Below are 26,388 nucleotides of genomic sequence, written 5' to 3'. Positions count from 1 at the left end.
TACACCACAGGGAGCTCATACCAAGAAGTTGACTGCTTTCCCAGGAAAGGTTGTTTTTGTGAAATCTGAATGGGGTTATGTTACATGGTTTATAGAATTACAAACAGTTGTTGATGGATTTCTTCTTTTTTGGTCCATTCTTTTTTGTACGTTACTTTTATGTTATTGTTCTAAGACTTGTATGACAGTAGCTGTGGGCAGGAATGTAGCTCTTCATAGCCTCTCTACACGTTTTAGAAGTTATGCTGCTTTTTTGGCTCCTAGATAGCGTTTGAAATGAAAATCTTAGTGGCAATTTCTGGGAAAATCAATAGGAAAATGGTTAATTATGAGCTGCCTCAATGGCTGGAAGGATTCATTCATAAGATGTAACGTTTTATGGCACGATTAAAATTGAAAGCAGCGTGTTGCCTCACTGTTACAAGCCATTACATCTTAATGTTTAAATGAGCTCATTTCTATTCTCCTTTTGTGAAGAGCTGCGTTTCAGCGGTTGGTTTGTGTGTCTGTTTTTCTCTTGAACATAATGGAAGAATTTCTTCAGATGTGGATTTTGTAACCCTGAGTACAAATATAGAAGTGTCCTGCAGATGATACATGGGAATGTTTTATCATCTTAGACAAAAGCATGGGAATAGCAGACCTGATGGTGGATTAGAAGTGTTCATGATTAAAGTGACAGTAAACATAAATCATTCGTTGATACACTTAAAAAGCTTTTAAATAATGTGTGAATGAGGCATTATTGGAAGGTAAAATTTGTCAAGTAACCTTTTTTTTAAATATCACAAGCTTGACATGTATTCAGTTGGGCAGGTTACAACTTTCCCTTCTCTGGTATAGACAGCCTGGTCTACAACACATCTGTCCACCCATGTCAGCATAAAAGTGATTTTAAAGTCTGGATTAAAAAGAAAAAGTTTCTACTCAAGTATGTATTCATAACAAACCCTTCTATTGCTCTCAACTTCCTTCAAATTTCCAAATCCTTTTTTTTTTTTTTCTTTTTTTACTGCTGTGATACAACTCCCTGTGGTCCCACCGTATGTAGGAACATAGCCACTCTGTCTTGCTTGCTTCCAAGATGAATTAGGGACTACGGGATTTGTAGTGCACATAGAGCAATGCATATGACCGCAACCAACGTGCACTGCTTCTTCCAAATAAACAGAAGTGAGGGGGAAAAGAGGTTCGAAAGCTCACGGAGGATATCACAAGGAGACAGAAAACACTGTAAGAAACAATTTCATGAAAAGTAGATTGCAGGGACAATCAGTACTGGGTATGTACAGATTATTTTTGAAAAATAAGGAAAGTGTTAAGTATCACTTTAAGGGCCCATTTGGTACCTCGGCAATGTTCTTCCCAGTGCACACCAATGGCAGTGCGTTCATTGCAGCTGCTGGTGCACTCACATAGGTAGGTAACAGGTAGGCATGTCAAGTGATGGAGGTCCAGTGGGAGCAGCAGGTCTTTTGGCCAGGCTCTGAGTGTTTTCCCACCACTCTGGTGGTGTCCAGGGCTCGGGGAGTAGCAGAGGGGCACAGGGAGGCTTGACGAAGGAGTGAGCATGCTCCAAACGCACGCCATCTTGGAAATCTGGCTATGCGATGACATCATCCCTGTGAGCCTCCCTGCACCCCTCTGCTACTCCCCGAGCCCTGGACACCACCAGAGCGGCGGGAAAACACCCAGCGCACGGCCAAAGAACCTGCTGCTCCCACTGGACCTCCATCACTTGACATGCCTACCTGTTACCTACCTATGGGAGTGCAATTTTACCATTAAATCTGCCTGATTTTAACCGTCTACACTTAAAGTGGTGCTGCTGTCTCTCTTCTCTATATGCAGTAAAGCATGCTTGTTATACTCATTGTGGAACCTAAAGGGTTTTTTCTTCCGCATTGTGTAAAAAGGCTGTTTGATCCTGTATTCTCTGATCCTCCCTGTCTTCTACTGTCCCCAATCCATCTGCTGATAGTACGGAGCTCTAGGAGTCGCTGTGCACATGCTCAGTTTAGTGTGTATTGCTAGAAAGTTTTGGGGTTTTTTTTGGGAGGGTGCATGTGATCAGCACTGTCAAGACAGAGGGTCTGGGGTCCTGCAGTCTTGTGGGGAAGAATGAAACCTCCTCCTACAAGCTTTAACCATTGCTCGGCCTCCAGACACTGATAGAAGTCACAAGACTGCTATATACTGCTGATGAGAAAAGGTATTGCATTCCCATGTTCTGTGTACTGTGGGAGACCAGATATAGTGAGTGCAGCATCCTGGGTTTAGTAACACTTTAACACAGCAGTTTTGCTTTTCTTTGTCTCCAGTGTTAGATAGTGTTATCCTTCCAGCAGATCTGTTATTCTTTCCTTTGCTTTTAACAGGCCAAGCTGTCCAGCAAAAGTGACAGCTACAGTTGGAACAAATCATAAAGCACTGACAAGGGGCATATATGTCATTTTTTATTTTGCCTATAGTTCCACTTCAAGTGCTGAACACCCAGAAAGTGGAGGGGAAAAAGCAACAACTGTAAGAGCTCGAGCTGTTTAGCCCCCTTGAACGCCTTCTGTTTAGCAGGAGAAAAGCTGCTTAAAAATGTGCGTAATATCTGCATATTGCACATGCGTTTAGGCATGTCAAGCATTTGAGCATTACTGTAATGGATTCCATTGATCAGAATATTCATTTATTCTGGCCATTGGAATGCATTAACCCTCAAACACACCTAGCATTTAGGCATGTTGCATGTTTTTTCTGCTCTTCAATTCGTCTCCAAATAACACTTTTGATGTTTTTCTTTTTCAGCCCTGGTTTGAACTGATGCGGTGTGGAATTCGTAGCGTTTTCTGTGCGAATTCCGCACCACATCAGAATCACACCCCGTTCATGCGAACCGCTGCAGGTGTGTATGTTAACAACACCCCGAAAGCAGTCCGCAAAAGGCGGTGCGATGTGCAGAATCGGATCGCATAGGTGTGAATACCCATGCGATATGATTCTAGTGCGGACCCAAAAAAGGGTCCTGCACCTTTTTCGTGCGGGTGCAGTGCGATTAGAGCCATACAAAATGTATAGCTCCAATCGCACCTCACACAAAGTTCATGTGATTTGCAAAGGAATGTGGTGCGGTTCCTGTGCAAATCACATGCGATATACCGCACCACATATATGTGAACCCAGTCTTAGTCTTTAAACGTGCCTCTACTAATATACCTGTAAACACCTAATTGTTCATGGACACACGGGGGGGGGGGGGGGGATTTACTAAACCGTATGCACTCAGAAACTGGGTCAGCTGTACATAGTAACCAATCAGCTTCCAGGTTCTATTGTCAAAGCTTAATTAACCAAGTTGAAGTTGGAAGCTGATTGGTTACTATGCACAGCTACACCAGATTCTGAGTGCACCAGTTTTAGTAAATTTCCCCCATAGGCTAACATAGAGGTGCGTTTACAGGCTGAAAAAGAAAAACAAGTATCTGTAAAACGTCTGTAAAAAACAGACCCCTGTATCACTCTTAGGCTCCATGTATACTGCAGCTGATAAACTCACGTTTAGGAGCTTTTCTGCATTTTTTTCAGCAGCCCCTAAACTCTCCCAAATGTTTTACTATGTGTCCATGTACACTATGTCGTTTACAGGCATTTGAGTTTACAGTCGGTTTTTTTAATGCACCAAACTTGTGCTCAGGAGTAGATTTTATCAGCGATTCAAATGCTTGTAAATGCGTGTAAACGTGGCTAACCATGTTTATAAGCGTTTGCGTTTGAAATTTTTTTTTAACTCTTCCATTTCCAGATGCTGTCCAGAGCCTTTTTTCATCATGAAGAATGCATGCAAAGCATTTTCCCGGTACTCAAATAGACCCGGTACACCATACTTTGAGGTTTTGCATGAAAGAAAATGTTAGACACTGCTGCAATAATTTCTGCACAGAAATGAGCTGGAACACATCCAAACACCACAAAAAAATCAAACAAAAAGACAGCTAATCTCAACAAATACTGCTCTCTCTGCTTCTGCTCTCTCTATTTCTTTCAAATTGTCTGAAATAGTAAATTTTTTTACTGTTTTTCAGTGCATTCTGGGCATTTTGGAAGGTCTCCTGAGGTTATCTTTAAAAAACATTTCTAAACGCAAACGCTCATAAATGCGCATAAACGCGGCATGCAAACGTGCCTAAACAGACGTTATTTAACCAACGTTTTCCAGCAGTCAGTTTCCATCATTCAGGAGTGTCCCGTGTACATGGAGCCTAACTAAAGCTGGGATTCTTTCCTACTAGCTGTATAGTCATCAAATATAGAAATCAGATACTAACGCTTGTATTTGGGGAGACCTTTCACAATGGAGTTAATGTAAAAACAGGAATACTTCATCTACAATGATTATGACTGAGCAAGCTTTACTTATGATAGATTAGACTTTTACTTGCCCCTTTATTTAGCTTCACTTACTTAGTTGCAGCCTTACACTTGGCTCTGAGAGCCAGGGGTCAAAGGTCACCTGAGGTCTGACGCTTGCATTGACCTCACGCTAATAATGGCATGTTGTCAGCATGGAGTATGGCAGTTGACATGGCAACCACCTCCATAAATCATCCACTTGGCCTGCCTTACCTAGGAGATCTGTTGCAGTGTTCTGCCTGACTTGGTCCATGGGTGAAGGCTCACACAATATCACATGTATTCCATTTATTCCATAGAAAATATTGGTGTCCACGTGCAACTACTGTGTACAAGAAGCAGTTTTAGAAGTTGTTGTTACCATCAGCGCCTAGCCTGCACTATTTGACCCATGGTTGTTGATTGCAAGTAAATCTTGGCCCTTGTATGTCTTCTTTATGCTTTCTTTATCATAAAAAAGACAAATTGTGTGTATTAATGAAAGATGCAGAGCTGTGTGTAGAATTGTGCCGATTCTGTTGGTGATTCCTTACCACCCAAGCGTTAACGGGGCCTTACTTCCTCCGGCTCGCCCATGTGAACAAACCCTTATAGTTTGGGGTGCCAGAATTACATATGATGATTTGCTAGTAAAACATATCCATGGTTCCATTATTTTTAGACAACCGGCATGATTGTGCTGTAGGTCTGGATATAACAATGTTCATGTATGTACTTCAACAAACAAATAGTTACAAAGATACAAAAACAATGTTACTAGATACATTTTAATGAGCTTGCTGTTACAAATATTACCTGTGGGAGTATTGATATTTTCTATACAGCACCTAATTCCCAAGTCTTAGATTAGTTGTATGTCTAGAACTGTTCTGATTGGCTGTGAGGAGGACTAACCGTCTCCAGCTTGAGATGTTCTTGTTAAAAATATGTCTAGAATATGCATTGTATAATGATGCAACTCCCATATGTGATGGTTGCATCAGTAAGGTCTCGTAAGGTGTTTGTTTTTGTTTTTGAGCAATCTATGTAGTTCTGGGATAGTTTCATTTCGGGAATACATGCTGCTCCACGATGATATATGCATTTTAATGCTGTTTTGACCCACAGTCATTTGTTATCTGACCTGGATAACAGCTTTGGGAGAAGACCACAGACCTTGGCTCCTTCTCAAGACTTTAATCCTTTTTCCTCTATGAGTAACCTTTCAAGAAAATGTATGTGTCTAGCTATGGCCTATATCATTTGTTTTATTAAGCATCCACTATTCGTTATAGACATGGAGACCTAGCTTCCAGAAAACATATTATTAGATATCTGTCAAGATTATTTACTATTCCTGTGAGGCTCGCAGTCACTAGCAGTACATGTCCGTGAATGTATTGATGTGGTCCTAAGTGCAGTAACGCATACCCACCAATGAGAAATCATCTCTCCAATGCTCTGATATCAGCAATGGCAATTTGATTATTTGCTATAGATTACTAAACGTGCACGGCATTGTTGCTCTGTCTTCTACGTTACTTGTGCCCAGCTCCAGACACAACAAAAAATCACACACACCCTATCCTTCTACACACTGCAAGGGTTAATTACTCATTCATGAATAAATAAGGTGTAATACCTTTTTCTTTGCTGCAGCAGGTTCCCTTCAGTGGTGCAAATGGTCCAACGAAGCCTCTTCTGCACAGTGCTTGTAGTTGCACTCCATCCTCCTCTCTTCGTACAATGCAGGGTTACTAGCCCTGCATTATACATGATGATGCCAAGGAACCACCCACAGATCAGAGCTTTGGGCAGAAGAGGACAGCACTATGCTGCTTCGGCATAATCCTTCATGTTTTTCTACCCTCTAGACCAGTGGTCTCCAAACTATGTCCCGAGGGTCGAATGTGGCCCTTTGCTAGCCTTTATCTGGCCCTTGGGGCACTATTCCTCTGACACCAACAGTGAGACATAATTCCTGCCCTGACACCAATGATGGAGTATTATTCATCACGCTAATATCAATGATGGAGCACTACTCCTCCTGTTTCTGACCACCAACCCCTAGACCTTGTTTATTTTCACCAATGCTGAGCCCAGGACATTTTCTAAACCCACTGGCCACAATCTGGCCCCCCAAAAGTCTGAAGGACAGTAAACTGGCCCTTTGTTTGAAAAGTTTGGAGACCCCTGCTCTAGACATAATAATCATCAGGGCCTGTGCTTTCACTAGGCAAACTAGGAGGCCGCCTAGGGCGCACTGCCACCTAGGAGCGCCTGGGCGCAGAACAGGCTTGCATTCTCTCTGTGTGGGACACCGCCACGTCATGAATGATTCTTCAGCTGAGGGGAGGGTGGCAGAGGGAAGGAAGAAAGGACAGGGGGAGATGCTGGGTGTCTCGGGCCAGTGTAGCAGCCAAGCTGCCGCTCCTTCCAGTGTTCCTCTCAGACTCAGTCCCTTGCTGCAAGTCAGCTGGCCACTGCTGATTACTGTGGATTTCCAGCCCTTCCCTCCCTGTCATCAGCGGAGGTGGAGCTGTGCCTGTGGAGAAAAGTAATGTCTCTGAGGTCTCGTGTCTGTGTGAGTGTGACCCAGCCAGCCAGACATCCATCACATATGCAGTGTGTCAGTGAGTGTGACATCATCACGATCCCACAGCTGTGTCAGTGTTGTTGGTGGTGTGTGTCAGATCTGTCACTGTGTGGAATCGCTCAGTTCAGCGGTCTGCTGTCACAACATATTATCTCCCCCCATTGCCTGAGGAATTCCAGCCTGGGATCTGTCAGAGTGTGAATCCATCATCCTCCACTCACTGCAACTGTCACCCTGCCACTGCCAGCCACAGATACAGTCCACCCGTGACACTGATTTTGTCTTTATTATTGGTGCTGGTGGCATCTTATCGCATTTATTTTTGAGAAATTAAAATTTAGCAGTTTCATGTTTTGTTGATTTAATATTTTCTAGCTGGTCTGCCTAGATCGCAAAATAGTCTAGCACTGACCCTAATGATCATTAAACACTGGCAGTGCAGGGGAGGAGACAATAAAGGCCATTGCAAGGGTAGATGTTGTCTAATTTCTGGAGTTGGACTTTAAAGCTGAACTCCAGGCAAAGAACTAAATGTAAAAATAAAAAACATATAAGGAGGCTGTTTCACCTGCCAAAGAATTTGTATGTCTCTCCTTCCAGTTATGTGATTTACACACCACTAAATTCTGTTTGGCAGGGCAGGATACTTGATTTCCCTCTGCTGCGGTTCAGTAACACAAGGTGAACTACACTTTAAATGAGCACCACAAACCAAAAACGCTATTTAATTTGTTTTTTAACATTCAGAGCAAACTCTATTATCCATCCATGTCTCAATGAGAAACCACTTAGAAAAACACCCCCTAGCATTTCATGAGTAAGGGCGGGCAGATGCAGCATTTACTTCCTTACATCCATCTACCCCGAGCTCAGGCATGCAGGCAGGATGGTGTGATTAGTCGAGAAACTCCTCCCCTCTGAAGACTCCTGGGATGTATGACATCATTTGCCTAGGTGTGGAAACCAGAAAGTAACTGAAAAAATGTAAAAGTCTAAAACAAGTAAATATGATCTGTATTCCTGTCTATTAACTAAATCTAGCAGTATAAGGATTAGTCAATGTTGATTGAGAGAAAGAAGTTTCACCTCAAGCCCTGGTTCACACTGATGTGGTGCAGAATGCGCAGAGTTTTCAGTGCGAATTCCGCATCGCATCAGAATTGCACCCCATTCATGCGAACTGCTGCGGGTGTGAATGTTAACAACACCCCGAAAGCGATCCACAAAACGCAGTGCGCTGTGCAGAATAGATGTGAATACCCATGCGATCCGATTCTAGTGTGGACCAAAAAAAGGGTCCTGCACGTTTTTGGCGCAGGTGTGGTGCAATTAGAGCCATACAAAATGTATGGTTCCAATTGCACCACACACAAATCACATGTGATTTGCACAAGAATGCGGTGCGTTTCCTGTGCGAATCACATGCGATATACCGCACCGCATATATGTGAACCCAGGCTAAAGGTTTCCTCCATACAACCGGTGACTGGGCAGCAAAAAGAGAAATGTCAGACCAGGGGCGGACTGACAACTCATGGGGCCCCCAGGAAATAGGGGATAAAGTCTATGAAAAAGGTACCAGGGGCATCTCATGGGGACCCCTACTGACCCTGGGCCCTCAGGCAGTGCCCGAGTTTCCAAATGGTCAGCCCATGTCAGACTGATGATCTCATCTCTCCGTCACTTTGCTCTCTCCTCCTATGAGCATGCTCCTTGCAGTGCCGCATAACTGATTGTCTCCTGTGCTGCAGACCCCTTTTCCCAAATCTGAGCTCTGCTATACAGGAACTGAAAGAGGCTGTTTTGACCACCAAAGTTGAAGGCACCAAACTGTATCTTGACTGATGACATTATGCAGGTGTTAAACAGTAACTGATTCCAAGCATGTTTGTCTGAAAGAGAGAATGCACCTTAAATTCTGTGTGCTTCTATAATAGTCAACAGTTTTGGAGAAGCAATGGTCATGTGACCTGTCATCAACTCCCATCTCTAGATTTAATGGATGTCAAAGGTGACTGTAAAGACGTCAGCTTCATACTTCAAGTTTGTTTTTGCAAAACCACAGTTCTTATCAGGCATTGAAAGACTTCTCTTATGGCGGATAGTATTGCTAGTTAGTTTATAGTATCGTGGGCAACCAGAAACCATAAAGCCCTCCATTACACTACAGCAAAGAACAGCCGAGCCTTCCTAAAACTAAATTGCTGTACATATCATCACTTTATTACAAATCCCCCCCCAAAAAAACTATTTTTTAAGGACAGCATCTGGATGGATGTTTATCATTCCTTTTTTACCTTGTAGCCAACTGTGCCTCCAGGACTATTGTTGTATAGCACAGATAAAGCCTAATGTTATATAGCCATTTAGTTTAAATTGCATATTGCTGTTACCACGCTTATAGGTCATCATCAGTGCAATTTATATTTGTAATCTCAGAGCTTTAGGATATAGATCAGTATCAGTATCAGTCTTTATTGTAGCCATATAATTGTAATTTTCACATTTCACTGGACTCAAATGAAAATAACAAATTTTTTTCATGAACTGAGCCCCATAGCTTCCATAGAATAGCAGTAGCAAAGAGGGGACCTATTAGGAAGCATTTTTGATGTAGTTGGAATACATTATGTTATAAATGAAGGCTGTACCTGTGCAGAGTTGATTACTTGCTGGGGGCAAAAAAAAATGGTGACTCTGTCCATTGTCATTAAAGTTGAACTCAAAATTCCCTTGCAATGGGGTCCCCTTCACACTGCAATGGTTGAATGCTTGTTATTTCTCGGGGTTAGAGAAGAAGGCTCTATTACTTACTCTATTACCCATTCCAGAAGGCTCCAGCACTGTCATCTTTTCCAAGGAGCTTCAACCTGTGTATGCCCCCTCCTAAACTTTATTACATACAACGCAGGGCTATGAACCCTGCATTGTGTGGGGGGTGGGGCAAGGTGCAGAGACAGCCTGCTGGAGCATGGAATAGAGTAAATATATCTCCATACTTTATGAGCATTTAACCTTTGCAGTGTTTTGGGGGGTTCTTTTTGCTGTACTTCACTTTAAATCTGTGAAAGTATTTCTATTTTTAATTATTGGAGACCAGTAACAGAGCAAGTTGTTCTGCCTCCCAAAGTCAACGATGGCCATTAATGTGGTGTGACCATTGTGTGTGTAATACAAGCACCAGACATGAACACATGAGAGGTCCTATAAATAGAGCTCAGTGTGATCTCTGAAGGGCTTCACCTTGCTGCATACAAATAGAAGCCCCCTTCTGTCTACTCGTCTTCCTGGCGTAGAAAGTTGCCAGAACACTTCATTAAACTAAACCAAAGTTTCCTAACTTTAACATTTTTTAGCACAAGATGAACTGAAGTTGGTTACAAGTTGCTGTTCTGTTTTTCATTAATAACATATTTCCTTTGTCAACTGAGTCATTCGGGAAGCAGCTAAAATTAGCATCCTTTTGGACATTTTTTCAAACGTCTACTCCTTTACTTATTGTTGCTGGTATTTATTTAAAGACTAAAGCCAGGCAACAAATAAAACCATTCTTTGTCCTTCTAGGTCTACAGTCTCTTGTCGCATGATTGTGTGTTATGTTTTTCCCTGTCCGGAAAATATTACCAGAGAACCCATATCTTGAGATTTTGCTGGTCCACATGAAAGTGGTTGTGAAGGCAGAAGATCTTTTACCTTACTGCCAGGGGCGGACTGACAACTCATGGGGCCCTGGGCAATAGGGGATCATGGGGCCCCTGTGTCCTCACCCACACTCAAACCACACCCAAAAAAGCCCATGAAAAGTACTAGGGGCATCTCATGGGGCCCCCTACTGACCCCGGGCCCTCGGGCAGTGCCTGAGTACCCAAATAGTCAGTCCGCCCCTGCTTACTGCATTGTATGCAGTAAGGTTAAAAAACCTTCTGCGTTTAGCTCCCCCCGCAGCCCCCTTAAATATACACCTTAGCCTGATCTCGATCCAATGATATGCACGAGAGTCAAGGTTCTCTCAGCTCTCTCACTCCTAATTGGCTTAGATACAGCAGCAAGAGCGATTGGCTCCTGCTGCTTTCAATCAGAGCCAGTGAGAAGGGAGCAGACGTTGGGGCCAAGCCCTGCTATGTGTGTTATGGACACACAATGCTGGCTCAGGAGCGAGCATGCATGAGTACCCCCACAGCAGGCAGCTTGCTATGGGGGTACTTGGTGGGGGGAGGAGCCAGGAGCGCCGACAGGGGGCCCAAGAAGAGGAGGATCGGGGCTGCTCTGTGCAAAACTATTGCACAGAACAGGTAAATATATCATGTTTGTTATTTTAAAACAAAAAAAAACTTTACTATTACTTTAAAGGAAATCTGTTGTGAAAACAATATGTAGGCTGCCATCGCTGACCTCCACCTGAAAATGCTATTTGCTAGATTTCAATGCTTTCAGGGTCACTGTCCCGACCCAAAAGTGCAGTAACCCAGAATGACATGAAAAGTCTCAATCTGAATTTATGCCAAGCAGACAGACATTTGTTCAGACTGTCGGTATGTATGTCTGTCTGCTTGGCATAAATTCAGATTGAGACTTTTCATGTCATTCTGGGTTATGACAACATATTGCAATTTTTAGGAGGTATTCAAGACAAAACATAAATCTTTTTAAAGAATATGTAAACCCAAAATTTCATATTCCTGATATGTGCCTGCTGTACCATGTACAGTAAGGGCTGATATATACTAGATGTGGGTCTGGACAGGACCTCCTTCTGCTGTCACAGAGACCTGGGCCCTCCTATCTTATATGGCAGGTTGCAAGCTACCTATACACAGTGTTTGTACATGGGCAGTAGTTAAATGCTGGGCACAAACAATGTTCTTGCACAAGGACCCTTTGCCTGGCCCCTTTTCTGCCTCTCTTTTTGGAAAGTATTGAGGCTGCTGAATCTTGTTCAAGTAAGCTTTGCCAAAAATCCTGGAAGCTGATTGTTTTCTATGCAGAGCTTTACCAGATTTTGCACTCTCCAGCTATAGTAAATCAACCCCATCGCATGTTGTGATATGGTGCAGTCATTGCAGCACGCATGCATTGTGAAGGTGTGCTGGGCTGCCATTCACGTCTGTTTTTATATTGATGTATCTGTCCCCTCAGTGAATGTCTTGATGACCCCTTGTCACAAACTCACTATCACTATATCTAATAACAATGTTGGCTAAGAAACATAAACTTTAACAGAAGTCTGTGTCTGTATTGAGGAACCTTAGCAAGTGCACTGCATACAGTGAAATATTGTGCTCAATATAATGCTCCATATTACAATGATTAAAATATTGACGCAGTTAGTAAATTAAATTGGCAACAAATCTTTTCTGTCGAGGAGAGGTGGTTTAGGAATTTAGGAAAAAAGAAGGATCAGCAATAGAACATTCCTTGCACTTATTATAAGTCTGCTCATCTGGTTTGAGATAAATGATTTTTTTTGGATTTTTGTTTAGTCCCAGATGTGTTGCACTGTGGTTTTCTGCTCAGTGCAGTTAATGAAGCTTTTTGAAGTCGATGGCCAGGTCAGCAGGTGAAGTATGGACACTTCAACGTCTAAAAGCATTGCTTAGTGATCAGCCTAGCACACCGTGATTACAGCTACTCTTAATAGATTAGCTTGAAGAAGTAAATCAATTAAAATGAACTCTATTTGTAAGCAAGAGCTATGTATACTTCAACAAAAAGTATGGGTTGCCAGTTCAGAAGGACATCTGCTAATTACGTCAAGTGGAAATCAAGCCAGCTCTTTTTTTTTTTTCATTTTGATAGAGTAAGGAAGGATTAGAACCCTGGTGCCCAACTTGCTGCCCTTTGGTACTTATGATTCGACCCAAGGACCCCAGCAGACAGTAGTGGGAGCATTATTTTTTAAAGGGACTGTAATTGCAGTGATCTTTAGCAGTCACACGTTCCTTATCTCCAACAGTCTCCTGTAGCATATGACCAGCTCTTATCTACACCTGTAGCATGTCACTTGTCTCTGACCATCTCCAGCAGTGTCTTAGCAGTTTGTGACAATCCTCTGTGGTATTAAATATAACATTATGTCTGTCCCTGATTTCAGAGGATGCAATTGATGCCCCTGTATGTTGTAAGTTGACCACTATTGGGTTAGTACTTTGGCTGAATTTATGTTACTTCTGCCTCCACTGGGGAGTGTTTCCCCTCATTTCCTGGCATAGAGACTGTATCCACCTGGAACAGGAAGGCAAAGAAGTGCTTTCTGAGGGTGCAGACAGGTATATAAATAATTCTTGTCATAGAGTTTTTAGAATCTCTGTCAACATTTTATTCCACTCTGTGACCCCCGTTGGGGAGATTTCTCTTTACATTCTGTAACTTCACTGTGTCTGGATCACAAGACTGGCTCAAAAGATATACAAATCCTTTGCAAGGAAAAACAGTTCACCTGTATGTATCCATCTGTGCATTCACCTCTTGCTCAGAGATCAGTTCTCACATTTTCACATTCACTCATAGCAGAATACTATGATAGAGTCCTAGGTAGTTCCTAGTCCTGTTAAGTGATGACAGTCTTTATCAAGCCCAAGCCCTAACATACAGTAGGTTTCATTGTGATTCTAACATCCACTGATCAAGCCCTGAAGAAGTGGAAGGCCTTTGTTGGCTGTGTTTGATGCTCTTAAGCAATAAATATTTCATTAAGACGTTTACATGATATGTACTTTTGTACTAGGCATGCCTTAGTGCCCACCCCAGAGGTACACTTTTAAAGCTCACATCATTAGCAAGCCACTGATTTTATTTGAGGTGTCTCTTCAAATATGATTTTTCCAAGCACTTGCAAGCTCATGCTCTCAGTCAAGTATTTGGCTTATATTTGTTCTTTTATTAGGCTGTAAAAAGACCTAAAAAGCACTGAGAATGAATGTTACATTCTTTTCACAAGCTTGAAATTTAATCAAGGGAACAAGCTTGAAATTAAGCCAAGGAGTTGTGTTCATTTTTTTACATATGCGGAACTGCTGCTGAGCCTTAGTTTACAAGACTTGTAGTATAAGCCTACCTGACTAAGGTTTTTGGACATCATGTGGTCATCTTCTTCCTTTTTTTGGACCTTCAGGTGACTAAGAATGTTAAAGCGGACTTTGTAGTTAAATGCAAAGTCTGTCTATATCATCAAACTCTCCACTCCTATGTGTAGCATCATACGTGTAGAAAAAGAATACTTGTGAAGAAAAGGTAAAAAATATACTTACCTAATACCCAGCTGCCTAAGCGACAGTTATGCCACCATCTTTCTAAAGAGAGCCTGGAAATTATTGATGATCCCAAACTTCATGAGATGTTCCTCTATAGTGCATGAACACTTGGTATACTCTGCATTTCCAGAATCTTGCCATAAGAATCATGTCACCATATAAAGTGAGAAAGCTTTGTGTAATAAGGTGAGTATATTTTCTACTCCACAGTTTTTGACAGGTATGATCCAAAATGTTGTCATGGGGGTTAAGGGGCCTGATGTGTTAAGTTGACCTTGCCATTTAGTGCGTGGTCTGCTTTAATTGAAGGCACCAGCTGTTCTCCACTTGATAAAAGCTGCATTTCCTCAAATCATTTTGCAGCTCAATACTTCAGAAAATGTTTTATAGTTCATTTCTTTGGAATAAAAAATTGCAATTATTCCTATAATCTTAATTAACAATGTACTATAATATTTTGTGAAATTAATCAAGTGTGGTCTCTTGAAGATTTATTCCACTCAGTTCAGCCCTCTTTATATTGTCCGTCCCAAAGCCATTTTGAAAGCATTGATCTAGCTACATATATAATAGCCTCGTTCGTTAAAAGCGGTTGTGTATTAGAAGTGCGGCTGTCTGTGTTTCCAACCACTTCCTGATATTTTAATGGATGCATTTTACTTTATGGTTCTAATTGAACACAATGGCTGGAATCTCGCTGAAATTATTGCCACTCTTTTTTTTTTCCCCAGCCAGCTGTAATGAATTGTTCAAGCTAGACAACTGGCCAGTAATTAAGGGTTACTCATCAAGCTCGCTCCACAGTCAGAATATTGGAGTCAGCTAAGGTGCTCCTAGCCTGAAAATAGCTAGACGAGATCAGAAAAATCATTCAAACGCGCGTGCAATTAATCATCTTAATCAAAGCCATTACAAGTTTTACAACTGCAAAAATACAGCCTGGATATAATCCAGCGTTAATATAAATCAGATGCTATCCACTGTATGAAATAGGGAGGGGGTTTATTTGGGGCCTAGGGAAAAGGAATTGTGAGTACAATTTCAGTGAATTACAATTAAATGTGGTGTAATTGCAGCATTCTGAAAGAACCCTAATGCAACAACATTCCTCATAAAAAATGTCATTAAAGGCAATGGGAATGGGAGGCTGTTTGCTACAAATATTTTACTCTCTGTGGGTTTTAATAACCTGGAATATACCATTCCTTAGGGTTTAGACTGAACATAAAGTCTTTAAAGTTAAACTCCAAGCAAGCAGCTAAATGGATTGTTGAAAAACATAAATGTGAATTGTCTTACCTGGCAACAGATTTGTCCTTTGGTCCAGGCACTCCTGCCAGATGACATAGCCAGGACGCTGATCTCACTTTTTCCACTGGCACTTGATCACCCCCAGCCTGATGCATCAAAAACCTGATGAAGTCACCACCCTGCTGTCACCTCCTGTCAGTCTGTGTTAGATTTACAGCACTTTTCAATGAAGTATTTGTTGTCACTGATAGCCTTCATCTGCTAGTATGAGTACTTGTAATGCAGGAAGCAAGTATGAAGCTAGATTTAGGTGCTTATAATATGATTTTTGCAGTTATGCATACATAGCTGAATGTACATGTGGTCAGCCTAATGTAAATAATCTTTCTGTATATTGTTGTAAAAATCTTTATACGTTCGCTTTAACAGTACAGCAAATGCAATGCTGCAGTTTAGCCATTTAACCTTAAAACTGAATTCTTAAAATGGAACGAAACTGTAGCACCACAAATTGAAAATGCTATTTAATTCACTTTTAATATTCAAAGCAAACTCACTCATCCATCCATATCTCCATGCTTTTGTTCAGGAATCACTATGAAAAACATCCAACATTTCTAGTGGCAGCCATCTTGTGTGAGGGCACATGATTTGTGCAGCATTTACTTCCTGGAAACCATCTGCTCTTAGCTCAGGCATGCAGACAGGAGGGTGTGCTTTACTGAGAAAGGCCCTCCTCCCCTCCTGAAGACTCCTGGGATGTATGACATCATTTTGTACTAGACCACAAACTAGGAAGCAATTGAAGAAATGTAAAAAAAAGATTAAATATGATATATACTCTCTAGTTCCCTGGTCTGCTCTCTAGTTCCCTGGTCTCCTCCTCCCATGCCCATCTCCAGGATTTCTCCAGGGCTTCCCCCATTCTCTGGAACTCACTACCCCAATCCATCAGGCTGTCACCTACCCTCCTCACCTTTAGGCGCACCCTGAAAACCCATCTCTTCAGAGAAGCCTACCCCACCCTCAGCTAATTGCTGATCTCCTCCGCTCTTCCCACCACTCCATCCCCCACAGTTATTTCCTCCTGTACCACTCTCCCCTCCCTCCTAGATTGTAAGCTCCAAGGAGCAGGGCCCTCGAACCCCTCGTGTATTGTATTGTATTGTTACTGTGCTGTCTCATGTACTGTCTCCCATTATAATGTACAGCGCTGAGCAAACTGTTGGCGCTATATAAATACTGTATAATAATAATATCTTCCTTTCCTGCTATTAATGCTAGCAGCATAAGGATTAAAAATAGTTCATGTGGATTGGGAGATTTTAGTTGTACTTCAACTTCTTCAGAAGCCCCTATGATAAAGAGCAATCTCTGTCAAATATTAAAATACTGAAAAAATATGTCATCCAAGTGTCCTAGTTTCAATTTAAATATTATCCCCCCTGATGTCTTTTAGTGCCTGAAAACTTTATTCATAATCGTTAGGAGGAGGGCTTCAGGTGCTACAATAATAATGCAGACCTCCCAGTTTCAAATGCTGAGATAAAACTGTTCCTAACGTATTATCTCTGTCATTAGAACTTGTGAAATATTCTGATTTTGGCTGGAGCTCTTCTATAACCATGGTCATGTGCTGCCATTTCCGCAAATTTGGTTCTTAGATCATCACTGTCAGATCACAGGATTTCATGAACAATTGTCAGTTATCCCAAATCATGCAAGTAAGAAAATATTCTTTATGGTTCTGTAATTTTTGCAATCTTTACCCTGAGACAATAATTGCTATACATGACACGTGTGCTGGGAAACTGAAGTGTGGAGCTGGAGAAGTGTAATTAAACTAAAGCTGTAAATGAATGAGAATTTTAATGAGTTGTAGATACATGTTTAATCCAGGGCAATGAACTAAGATTTATAGCTACAGAGCTTGAAAAAAGGACTTATCAGAACTGGAACCTTTTTGTGCGAAGCTGTTTATCATTGCTAAGCCTGATACTCGGGCTGTGTTAGGGTAGCCATCTGCAAGCCAATAAAGCCAAGCAGTGTGACCATTTTGAGCATCACTTGTAGGCATACAGTAACAAGGCAGACAGAGGCAATGTTTATTAGGAAATTTTCAGGTATAGTTGAAAATCTGAGAACAATAGCCAATCTCTCTTCTCAGAGAAGGTCATATATAGACTGCCCAAACCGCAAAACTGGATACCACCATCCCTTAATTTGTAGAAAACCAAAAATATATAATAATTTTAAGGTGCCCTTGCGTGTATACAATATACACCATAATTACAATTCCATAATTTTTTTTATTCCTCTAAACATTAAGGCTGCTCTGTCTCACCTAGGCACATATACTCTATAATGAATTAATCTGTTGTATGGTTTAAGGTCATTGCATATAAACGTAGATTTTTACCCTCTTAAGAACGGATCACAACCCAATGGGGATTAACTGACTTTGGCTAGCAGAGTGGTACAGTTGTTATTCTCTCTTTTATTTGGTTGGGATACCATCTAAAGTTGGGATACTATATGGTGTTTCACAGAGCCTGATGAAGTGGGAACTCTAAACTCACGAAACGCATCATAATGACCACTGGAACCCCCCTGATGTTACTACTATGCAGGAAGGACTTTCAGAAAAAAAACCTATTCAGAAATGATAAGGATATAAGCAATTTGTGAAGGGTGGAAAGGACAAAATTTTATTTTGAACCCTAGAAATATATGTGTATACATTGGCTATTTAATGGCCAGAATGTTATGCATTATAAAGATCTAAAGGTCAAAGTTTTAGATGAATAAAAATAAAACTGTTTATCGTGTACATTGTATATATTTGTGAGGGAACCTTTAAAGTCCTGTATATATTTGATTTTTTTTCCCATGTTGTAAAAGAAATAGAATAAAGATGTACTCATGCATGTATTGCATTTATCCATTGGTCGTATCTGGAAGAAGACTGTGGAAGATCCCTGCAGTTGCCTCATTATCTTTTTATTTTTTTTTTAGTAAAACATATGACTATTTGTAGCCATCCAAAATCCAGCCATAGACAGACAGCAGATATTGTGGCCTCCATTTATGTGACTTGATTGGGAAAACTGCATGTCAAAGATGGAACCTGTATTTTTTCAAATACTTCTGAGTTGGCTTTAGCAGTGTGAATGGGCTTTAATATAACATTGCGCCTAGTGTGTGGACCTTCAATGGCAATTTTTAGCACTATGTGACAGGTACACATTGAAAGGGTTTGGGAGAAAATTAAGTTTCAAGGTCGAGGTGTGTTTATTACAACTATAAAAATGCAAAAGAGTAGTCCGATGTGTTTCAGGGTTTGAAAAATAAACCCTTTATCTGGGCCTAAAAATATAGGCATAGATGAAAAATTCTTGACTCAAATTCAATGAAGCAAATTTAGTGATTACAATCTCTAGGCACATAAGAACATCAGGTTTCAGCAGTGGGTGCAGGTATACGTAGACAGTGTGCCTTCATGCTAACATGTTCGGTACCAAAATTTCTTCCACCAGACTCTTGTCTGTGGGAGCTCACACAGACCACCATTATGGGATTTGCGGGAATAGAAAGTTGCAGAATATGTATAATAGATGCCTACAAGCTGTATTGGTCCCAAAGGGGATGGAATACTTTGTACATTGTGATACATTATAATCAGCTAGCTAATCAGTGCCTGGCCCTTTTCTGTTGTATAAGCTCTGAGACTGCAGAGGCCTCATCTTCGCTTGCACTGTATTGGTCCCACAGAGGAAAGAATAATTACTGTCTTCTGATACATTTTAATGGTACAATATATCAGTGGTAACAGTGTGCTTTGTGTATGTACAGCTGCTTTATTTAATATGGCAGGTCAGTTATTTTTGTTTTGTTAACTAATATTGTTTTCCCACCAGTGAGATTTTAAGCACACGTTTCCATTTTACAAGTGTGGAGACTTTGAAATAATACAATTAATTAAAACAATGAGTTCATATCTGGCATGCCAATGACTGCACAGCTAGATGCCAAGATGATCCAATAAGAAGGCTTGATGTCATTAATAGTGTTTAAAATGACTCTTCACAAGGGAATTGTAGTTTCCGATATCATCCGCAGAGTTAAAAAATATTAAATGGAAAATAAAATCTGTAATTTCTGCATAATTATTTTCTGGTTGCTATGTGAACCTTGAAAATTTGCCAGGGGCACACAAAGTCACATTTTTCACAAACAGATTTTCTCAATGATTTAAGCAGCTTATGGAGCCTTGCCAGATATTTGAATTTCAATATTAGTTTGAGCTAACAGGCATCTCTTATGTTCTTCAGTTGTGCATGTGAGCTGAAATTTTCATTACATATCTGAGCAGCCCTTTCTCTTTCATGCAGTATAGTTTAATGTTGAATGTCTTTTGCCCATTACAGTGGACCTGTTGACAACACACACAAGTGAATTATACCTCTTTGAGTTATGTGGACTATGGTATAGTGATATCTAGTGTGGGGCTAAATGCGCCAGTTTTCTGGCACCTGTCAAATATGCCTGTTGGTGCGCATAACAGATGTAGAGTTCTTTCAATGTTTTTGTCATCTAGTCACATGTAAAAAAACAGCAAAAAAGTAAAAACAGCAGTGCTGGCAAGCGGCTTCCATGTGGTTTCTGGTAGTTCCTGTGTTAGTCTTTGTATCAATCACCGTGTCCCTCTGAAAGCTCTTTAAGTAGCACAGAGCCTCAATTTCTCTCCATTTTAGTACTTAGTCCCATCCCAGCCATTCATCTGTCAAAGCCCAGAGTTTATACTGCACTGTGAGGCTTTGACATGTGATGGCTGAATGGCAAAGGACATGGCTTTAATCAGAAGGAGAGAGGTTTAATCTCAACTTGAGGTGAACTCAAGGCACTTTGTGCAACCCAGGCCCAGGATAAAAGTGGCACTGTTGGGGCCAAGCTAAGTCTGCTTTAATGATTCCCATAGGAGCTCAATGCATGGAGCAATTTCACTGTGCCATTGATGCTTCCCAATCACAAATTCCTCAGCATGCAATACATACTTCTGATTGGCTCTTGGTGGTCAGGTAACTTTTTAGTTAATAGTGTCAATTCAATTGGAAATGTTGACATATTTCCACATGGAAAAATCAGTGCCATCACTACCACATGGTAGTGATGCCACTGATTATTCTTCATATCTTCAAATTGGACATACAGAACGACTGCCACTGATTGCAGGCATTTGAACATGTTAACTTTATTAAGAAATGTACCACTTGATGGGAAGTTGCATGTCTCTCCAAAGTTTATAAGCAGGAATAAACATTTAAGTTTTTTCTTTTTTATAATCAGTCTGTACAAGTCAGTGGTTCTAGGCCTATCCAGTCTTAATTGCTGAAAAGCTTTAAGAGACGTCACAGAGAGAGCACAAGAGTCTAAAGAGCTCTTCATTTTGGTTAGAGCACAGGATGGAATATGAGCTTAGAACACTTTATAATCACTTGAGAGGAAAAGGTTTAAGTGTCACGGTGCATCCTCTGTACAGTGCAAACTTTCTGCAGAACTAATCATTTTATCCTAATCATAATAATGATGGCTTACATCTAGGTTTCTAAAGTATGCAAAGCCTTGGCTCCAAATACAAAAGTATCCAATAATATGAATTAGCATATGAACACTTTACGAGGATCGGAGACAATGGTGATGCTAATTAAGATGAGGGTCCTTGTAATCTGCCAGAGAAGATGTTATTGCGTTTTATTAATGTGCAAATAAATAAAATGAATGAGGGCTAAATATAGAACTGCTGGGAGCAGGATGTGTTTACTCATGAAGTGAACATGAAGTGGAATCAATTTGTCTTCTTTTGCTAAGTAACATGCTCAGTAGGAAAGAAGTAAATCATCTGAAATCAACAATACATAGGCTTACATGAATGGCAAAAAGAAGCATGCAATGTACAACCAATCAGAAATTATCTTCCCTTGTTCTGACCAATGATAAGTGAGATTGCACTGACTGTATCTTGAAAATCATCATTATTTGTAACATTCAGTTTTGGTTTGTTCAAGTGCTTATTCATTTTTTTAAATCCCATCAAGAAAGCCTTGTTCATTTGACCATTAAAAGAAGGTGCCTAGTGTTCCTTCCACACAAGCACCAATTTCAGGACGTAAATGGTATATTTAGCCGAATGGCACAGTGCACACAGCATTCACTATGCGTAACACAACAGTGCCCCAGTTATTATCTACACTGTCCATGTCAGTCACCTCAGGCCAATTAATGGAGAACAGAAAGCCATATATTAGTTGTTCTTCTATCTGTTACTGATCACTCCTTCTGAAAATTCTGCATTATAATGATCCGCTGGCTTCAGTATTTTCTGTGTCACTGGTCTTAATTACGTATGCAGAAATTCCAAATTTGTTCCAACTTCAATAGCTGTATTAGTGACCCAGAAAGTATTAAAATCAGAGGATCGGAATGGCTTCAAGGCATATGGCATTTACAGACGGAAATCAGCGATGGCAGTTATTAATATTTTAGCACAGATTAACTTTAATAAAGTTCACGTAAGAGGAACCTTTTTAGTTTTATGTAGAAATGACAATGGTTAGAAATCCTGTGAGATTCTTTTATCAGTGTACCATTAAGGAAATATCTCTTTACTTCCAGCCTAGAGACAAAACAGGAAGTAAAGGGAAATCTTTCCTAATTAAGAGGAAATCCCTTCTTAGAGCAGAAACATGTGCCACTATTGGAAGATTACTATTACCTACACTATTCAAAATGTTATGAATTTAGGTTTAATTCCTCCCCAAAAGGCCCCAACCTCCCCTTCTCTCTCTTTTGTAAACAAGGCCTTGAGGTTAAAAGACATCAGTCACTAGTGTTGATTTACCCCCTTCTTTAGTGCCTGGCTGGACTGATTATCTACAGCAGCTTTTCCCAAACTTTTCAACACAGAAGAACCCTTGAAATAAATTTCAGTCTCTGGGAATTTGTGCTATAAATTACTACACTCACCAGCCACTTTATTAGGTACACCTTGCTAGTGCCAAGAGAATATCCCCCACACCATTACACCACCACCACCAGCCTGAACCGTTGCTACAAGGCAGGATGGATCCATGCTTTCATGTTGTTTACACCAAATTCTGACCCTACCATCTGAATGTCGCATCAACCAGTCTCCTCCAACCTCTGACATCAACAAGGCATTTTCATCCACACAACTGCCACTCACTGAATGTTTTCTCCTTTTCAGACCATTCTCTGTAAACCCTGCCACGTTCACTTAAATCCTTTTTCTTCCCCATACTGATGCTTGGTTTGAACTTTAGCAAGTCATCTTCGCCATGTCCACATGCCTAAATGTATTGAGTTGCTGCCTATGTAATTTGCTTATTAGCAATTTGTGTTAACAAGCAATTGAACAGGTGTACCTAAAAAAGTGGTCGGTGAATGTATATCTACAGTACAGCTCATGATACATTAGTGCAACGGTCACTGGGAAGAATTCAGACATTGGGAAAAATTATCCCTTTACAGATAGCTTAAAAGATCAACGGTGTCAGTGGGAACCTGAGAAGCAGAAATTGGTCATTGGTCAAGGAACCCCTAGCAACCTCTGGAGGAAGCCTGGTTGAAAAAGCCTGGTATACAGGTTAACATAACCATAGGAATAGCCACTTAGTCCAGTAGTGAAAGCTTCAAAACCTCAGATCGGTTACAAAGTGCTCTAGTTTTTTTGAAGTATTGGCTATTCTGTAGGTAATCACAATTTGCCTTATAGTACATTAACTTCTCCTTATAACCATCTTTTTCTGTGTTCTTTAAATGCAGGTAGACCTTGGGCTTCTGCGTTTTGTTTCTGGCATTGGAACCCAGGGAGCCGTATCAAAGGAAACTAAGAAGAAGTATTTTTTGAAATCCTATAAAGTTGATATTAGCTCAAATGGAGAAGACTGGATTACACTAAAAGATGGAAGTAAACCTCTGGTAAGAACCAAAGTTCTGTTTTTTGCCTGTAATTTATAAGCCATAGCAACTATTAAGAATAAAAAATATATACCATGACCAGTATTAAATGCCTTGAAACACATTATTAAACATTGGTACCATTTCTGTTTAATATGTTCACAGTCACTTGCAGAAATTAAGCTTTCCCAAATAGACCTGTTCAATTTAAAAGGACTTAGGAGACTCTTTTATAGAATGCAAGTAAAAGGGGCTATAAAAGCACAAAGGCCCCTAAACAGATGAAAAAGGAACCATTCTAGTTACAAAAAACAGAAAAAAAAATCTGTCAAGAGCAAGCACAGTATGGGCATGTTTATAAAGCACAGTTGGAATACATAAAAAATGATTTGTGTTTAATTGTTATTTTAGGCCACTATTCGCTTCTGTTAATGACCAGAATAAAAATGGACTGTCCCTTAGGAGAGAGCCAATAGGATGTTTTATTATTTTGGACAGCATTACATTTTGAGAATGCATTACAAATAGATTTATGCACTGTAATAAAGTCAACCCAAGACCATTGTTTAAATTTTTGGTACATGTTGATGAGTTAAAATAGCCACCAGTACTTTTCAATGACTCCTGTGTTGAAAGCTCCTCAATATAGTCCCCAGGTCCCCAAACCCAGCTTTCCCACACACATCAAACTTGCCTTGCATTCGCAGAATTTCTACTGCAGCAGTCTGTATGTGATATATATGAAAAAAGGAATCATGGGGCCACTCCCTTTTAATAGCCATAGAGGGTTGGTAAGAACCAGGATTATGGCAGCTTTGCAGCTATGAAGCATATGAAGCTCGTTGGTGATTGAACCCAACAGAACTGACAAACTGGTTGAACTGACTCATAAAGGGAACCTTTCCATCTCCATGTAAACATGGTGGTACATTCATAATGTCTTCCATCAACTGTTTCAAACATTCTCCTTTCCACAAAGCTTGCAGCCCTAGCAGACTGAAGGACATAGTTTAGAATATGCAAATTTGGCATTTTTATAAAAAGTTGCTATGCTTTTTATCCATCTCTAACCACATCCTGCTGTCTGACATGTACAAAGAATAATGACACATGACTGGGATGGGAAGGGAAGAGGGGTTTTTGACATGTGGGCTGTGACAGACAGCCTGGCTTCACGTTTTCTATGTTATGCAAGACTAAAGATGGTAGTGCCAGGTGGGAAAAAGCTGGGTCTCAGGGGTCAGACTGGAGCAGCATTTTTGCTTACTAATTGTGCTCCAGGAATGTGTTTATAGGCCCAAATAATTCATAATAAGCATTGGTTTTAGTAAACCTTTGCAAAGTCAAGAGTTACTATAAAACCACCAGTAGTATGACCCATATGGACGCTATAGCAATTGTAGTTTAAAACACACACTGTAGTAATTCCAGAAGATGCCAACTACTGAGTCAATGTATAGCATATCTTTTGTGTTAAATGTATATTGCTCATTCTTTGTTGATGCAGAGTTTTCAAGGGAACACAAATCCAATTGATGTTGTATACAGAGCGTTTCCTAAGCCTGTGCTAACAAGGTTTATTAAACTCCGTCCCGTGACTTGGGAGACTGGAATCTCTTTAAGATTTGAAGTCTATGGCTGTAAAATAACAGGTAAGGATATCAATGGGAACCTATCAGTAACCTTGCAAGTCTGAAATATGTGTCTGAAATGTACTGACAGCAAGAACATACAGTAAGTTTATTGCCCAAGAAGCAGGAGTTATATGTAGGAAATCTAGTTATTTGGACCAGTTACTGATTATTCCACCCATGTTCCTGAGAGTAAATCCACTAAACCTGCACTGTAAGTGAAGTCTAAAGACAGGTTTGAGAACCTCTGACTTAAGGTGTGGCTGTATTAACATGGGATGGCCAGATAATTTCCCTCAAAATAACCATATACTTTTATATAAGGCCAGATTTCCTTTGAAATATCCCATCCATAGCTGCTTCCTTCTCGATGAGATGTACAACATCCTCACATTTTAACTTTTAAATACAATGAAGGGAAGCACCCCTGGTAGGTATATTGTTGCTTGTTTTCTGTGGGGAGAATGTGAAGAGGCTGGACACACGCATACAGTTTATTTCTAGAACAATCATTATACTAAATTAATATAAATTAATAAATAAAATTAAAACACTAGAAATCAGAGGTCCAAAGCCTTCTCCTCTCTACTAAAAACAGAACTCTATAACAAAAACACTTCACTCTATGAAAAAAAAAAAATATCAACTGATTCTTCAAAAAATGCCAAAACTCTTAACCAACACCAATCTGTAGCCACCACTAGATGTACACAACATTATTGGAATAAAACAAAGCACCTTGACTGGTTACAGTCACATAATACAAGTCTTTATTGTCTCTAAACAGCATAGGTTTCACTTAAGTCAAGGTCATCTAATGCAGAACATTTGCTTTACTTTGTACTAATCCCCTTGTAATTGTATGGCTTTCAGCAGAAAGACATTGTAAATGTGACTATTTTATTTTTTGTAAGGCAACTTTCTTGTTCAGCTTCCACACTATTGAGACTGCACCTTTGTTATTAATTGATACCATTACATATTCACACACGGTACATGCAACATTATTGTTTTGGGTTCACAAGCCAATTTAGCACCAAGCAAACTGCACTGCTGATGTTCTTGAGGCCCCTGTGTGTGCAATTAGGAGTTGATTGCACCTGACTCCCACCGCCTGCTGTCCCCAGGTAACCATTTAAGCTGAAATAAACACCTGAGCACAGCTGTATAGCTTAATTTAGTATGGCATATATATACGACACTGAGAAAATGTTTAGAGAGTCTTTTTTTCTCTTTGTGAGGGTGGAGGAATACTAACAGACATTTATAAAATAGTGTCACAAGAAACATTTACTGGAAAAGC

The 26,388-nt window shown here is 40.3% G+C and overlaps 1 protein-coding gene across 1 annotated transcript in view; it reads left to right on the top strand.

Moving 5' to 3' along the window:
- NRP1 (neuropilin 1) overlaps window positions 1–26,388 on the top strand; it is a 234,722-nt gene that overhangs the window by 155,776 nt on the left and 52,558 nt on the right. Inside the window, exons 7-8 of the mRNA XM_089668696.1 lie at window positions 23,320–23,475; window positions 24,962–25,106. Coding sequence (XP_089524822.1) covers window positions 23,320–23,475; window positions 24,962–25,106 — 301 coding nt within the window. The remainder of the gene's footprint in view (window positions 1–23,319; window positions 23,476–24,961; window positions 25,107–26,388) is intronic.

Source organism: Staurois parvus, unplaced genomic scaffold, assembly GCF_062004578.1.
Source record: "Staurois parvus isolate SC_StPar_1 unplaced genomic scaffold, SC_StPar_1.0 ptg000061l, whole genome shotgun sequence".
NCBI classification, from domain to species: Eukaryota; Metazoa; Chordata; class Amphibia; order Anura; family Ranidae; genus Staurois; species Staurois parvus.
The sequence above is the reverse complement of the archived record's forward strand: the minus strand, read 5'-3'. Positions and strand labels throughout refer to the sequence as shown.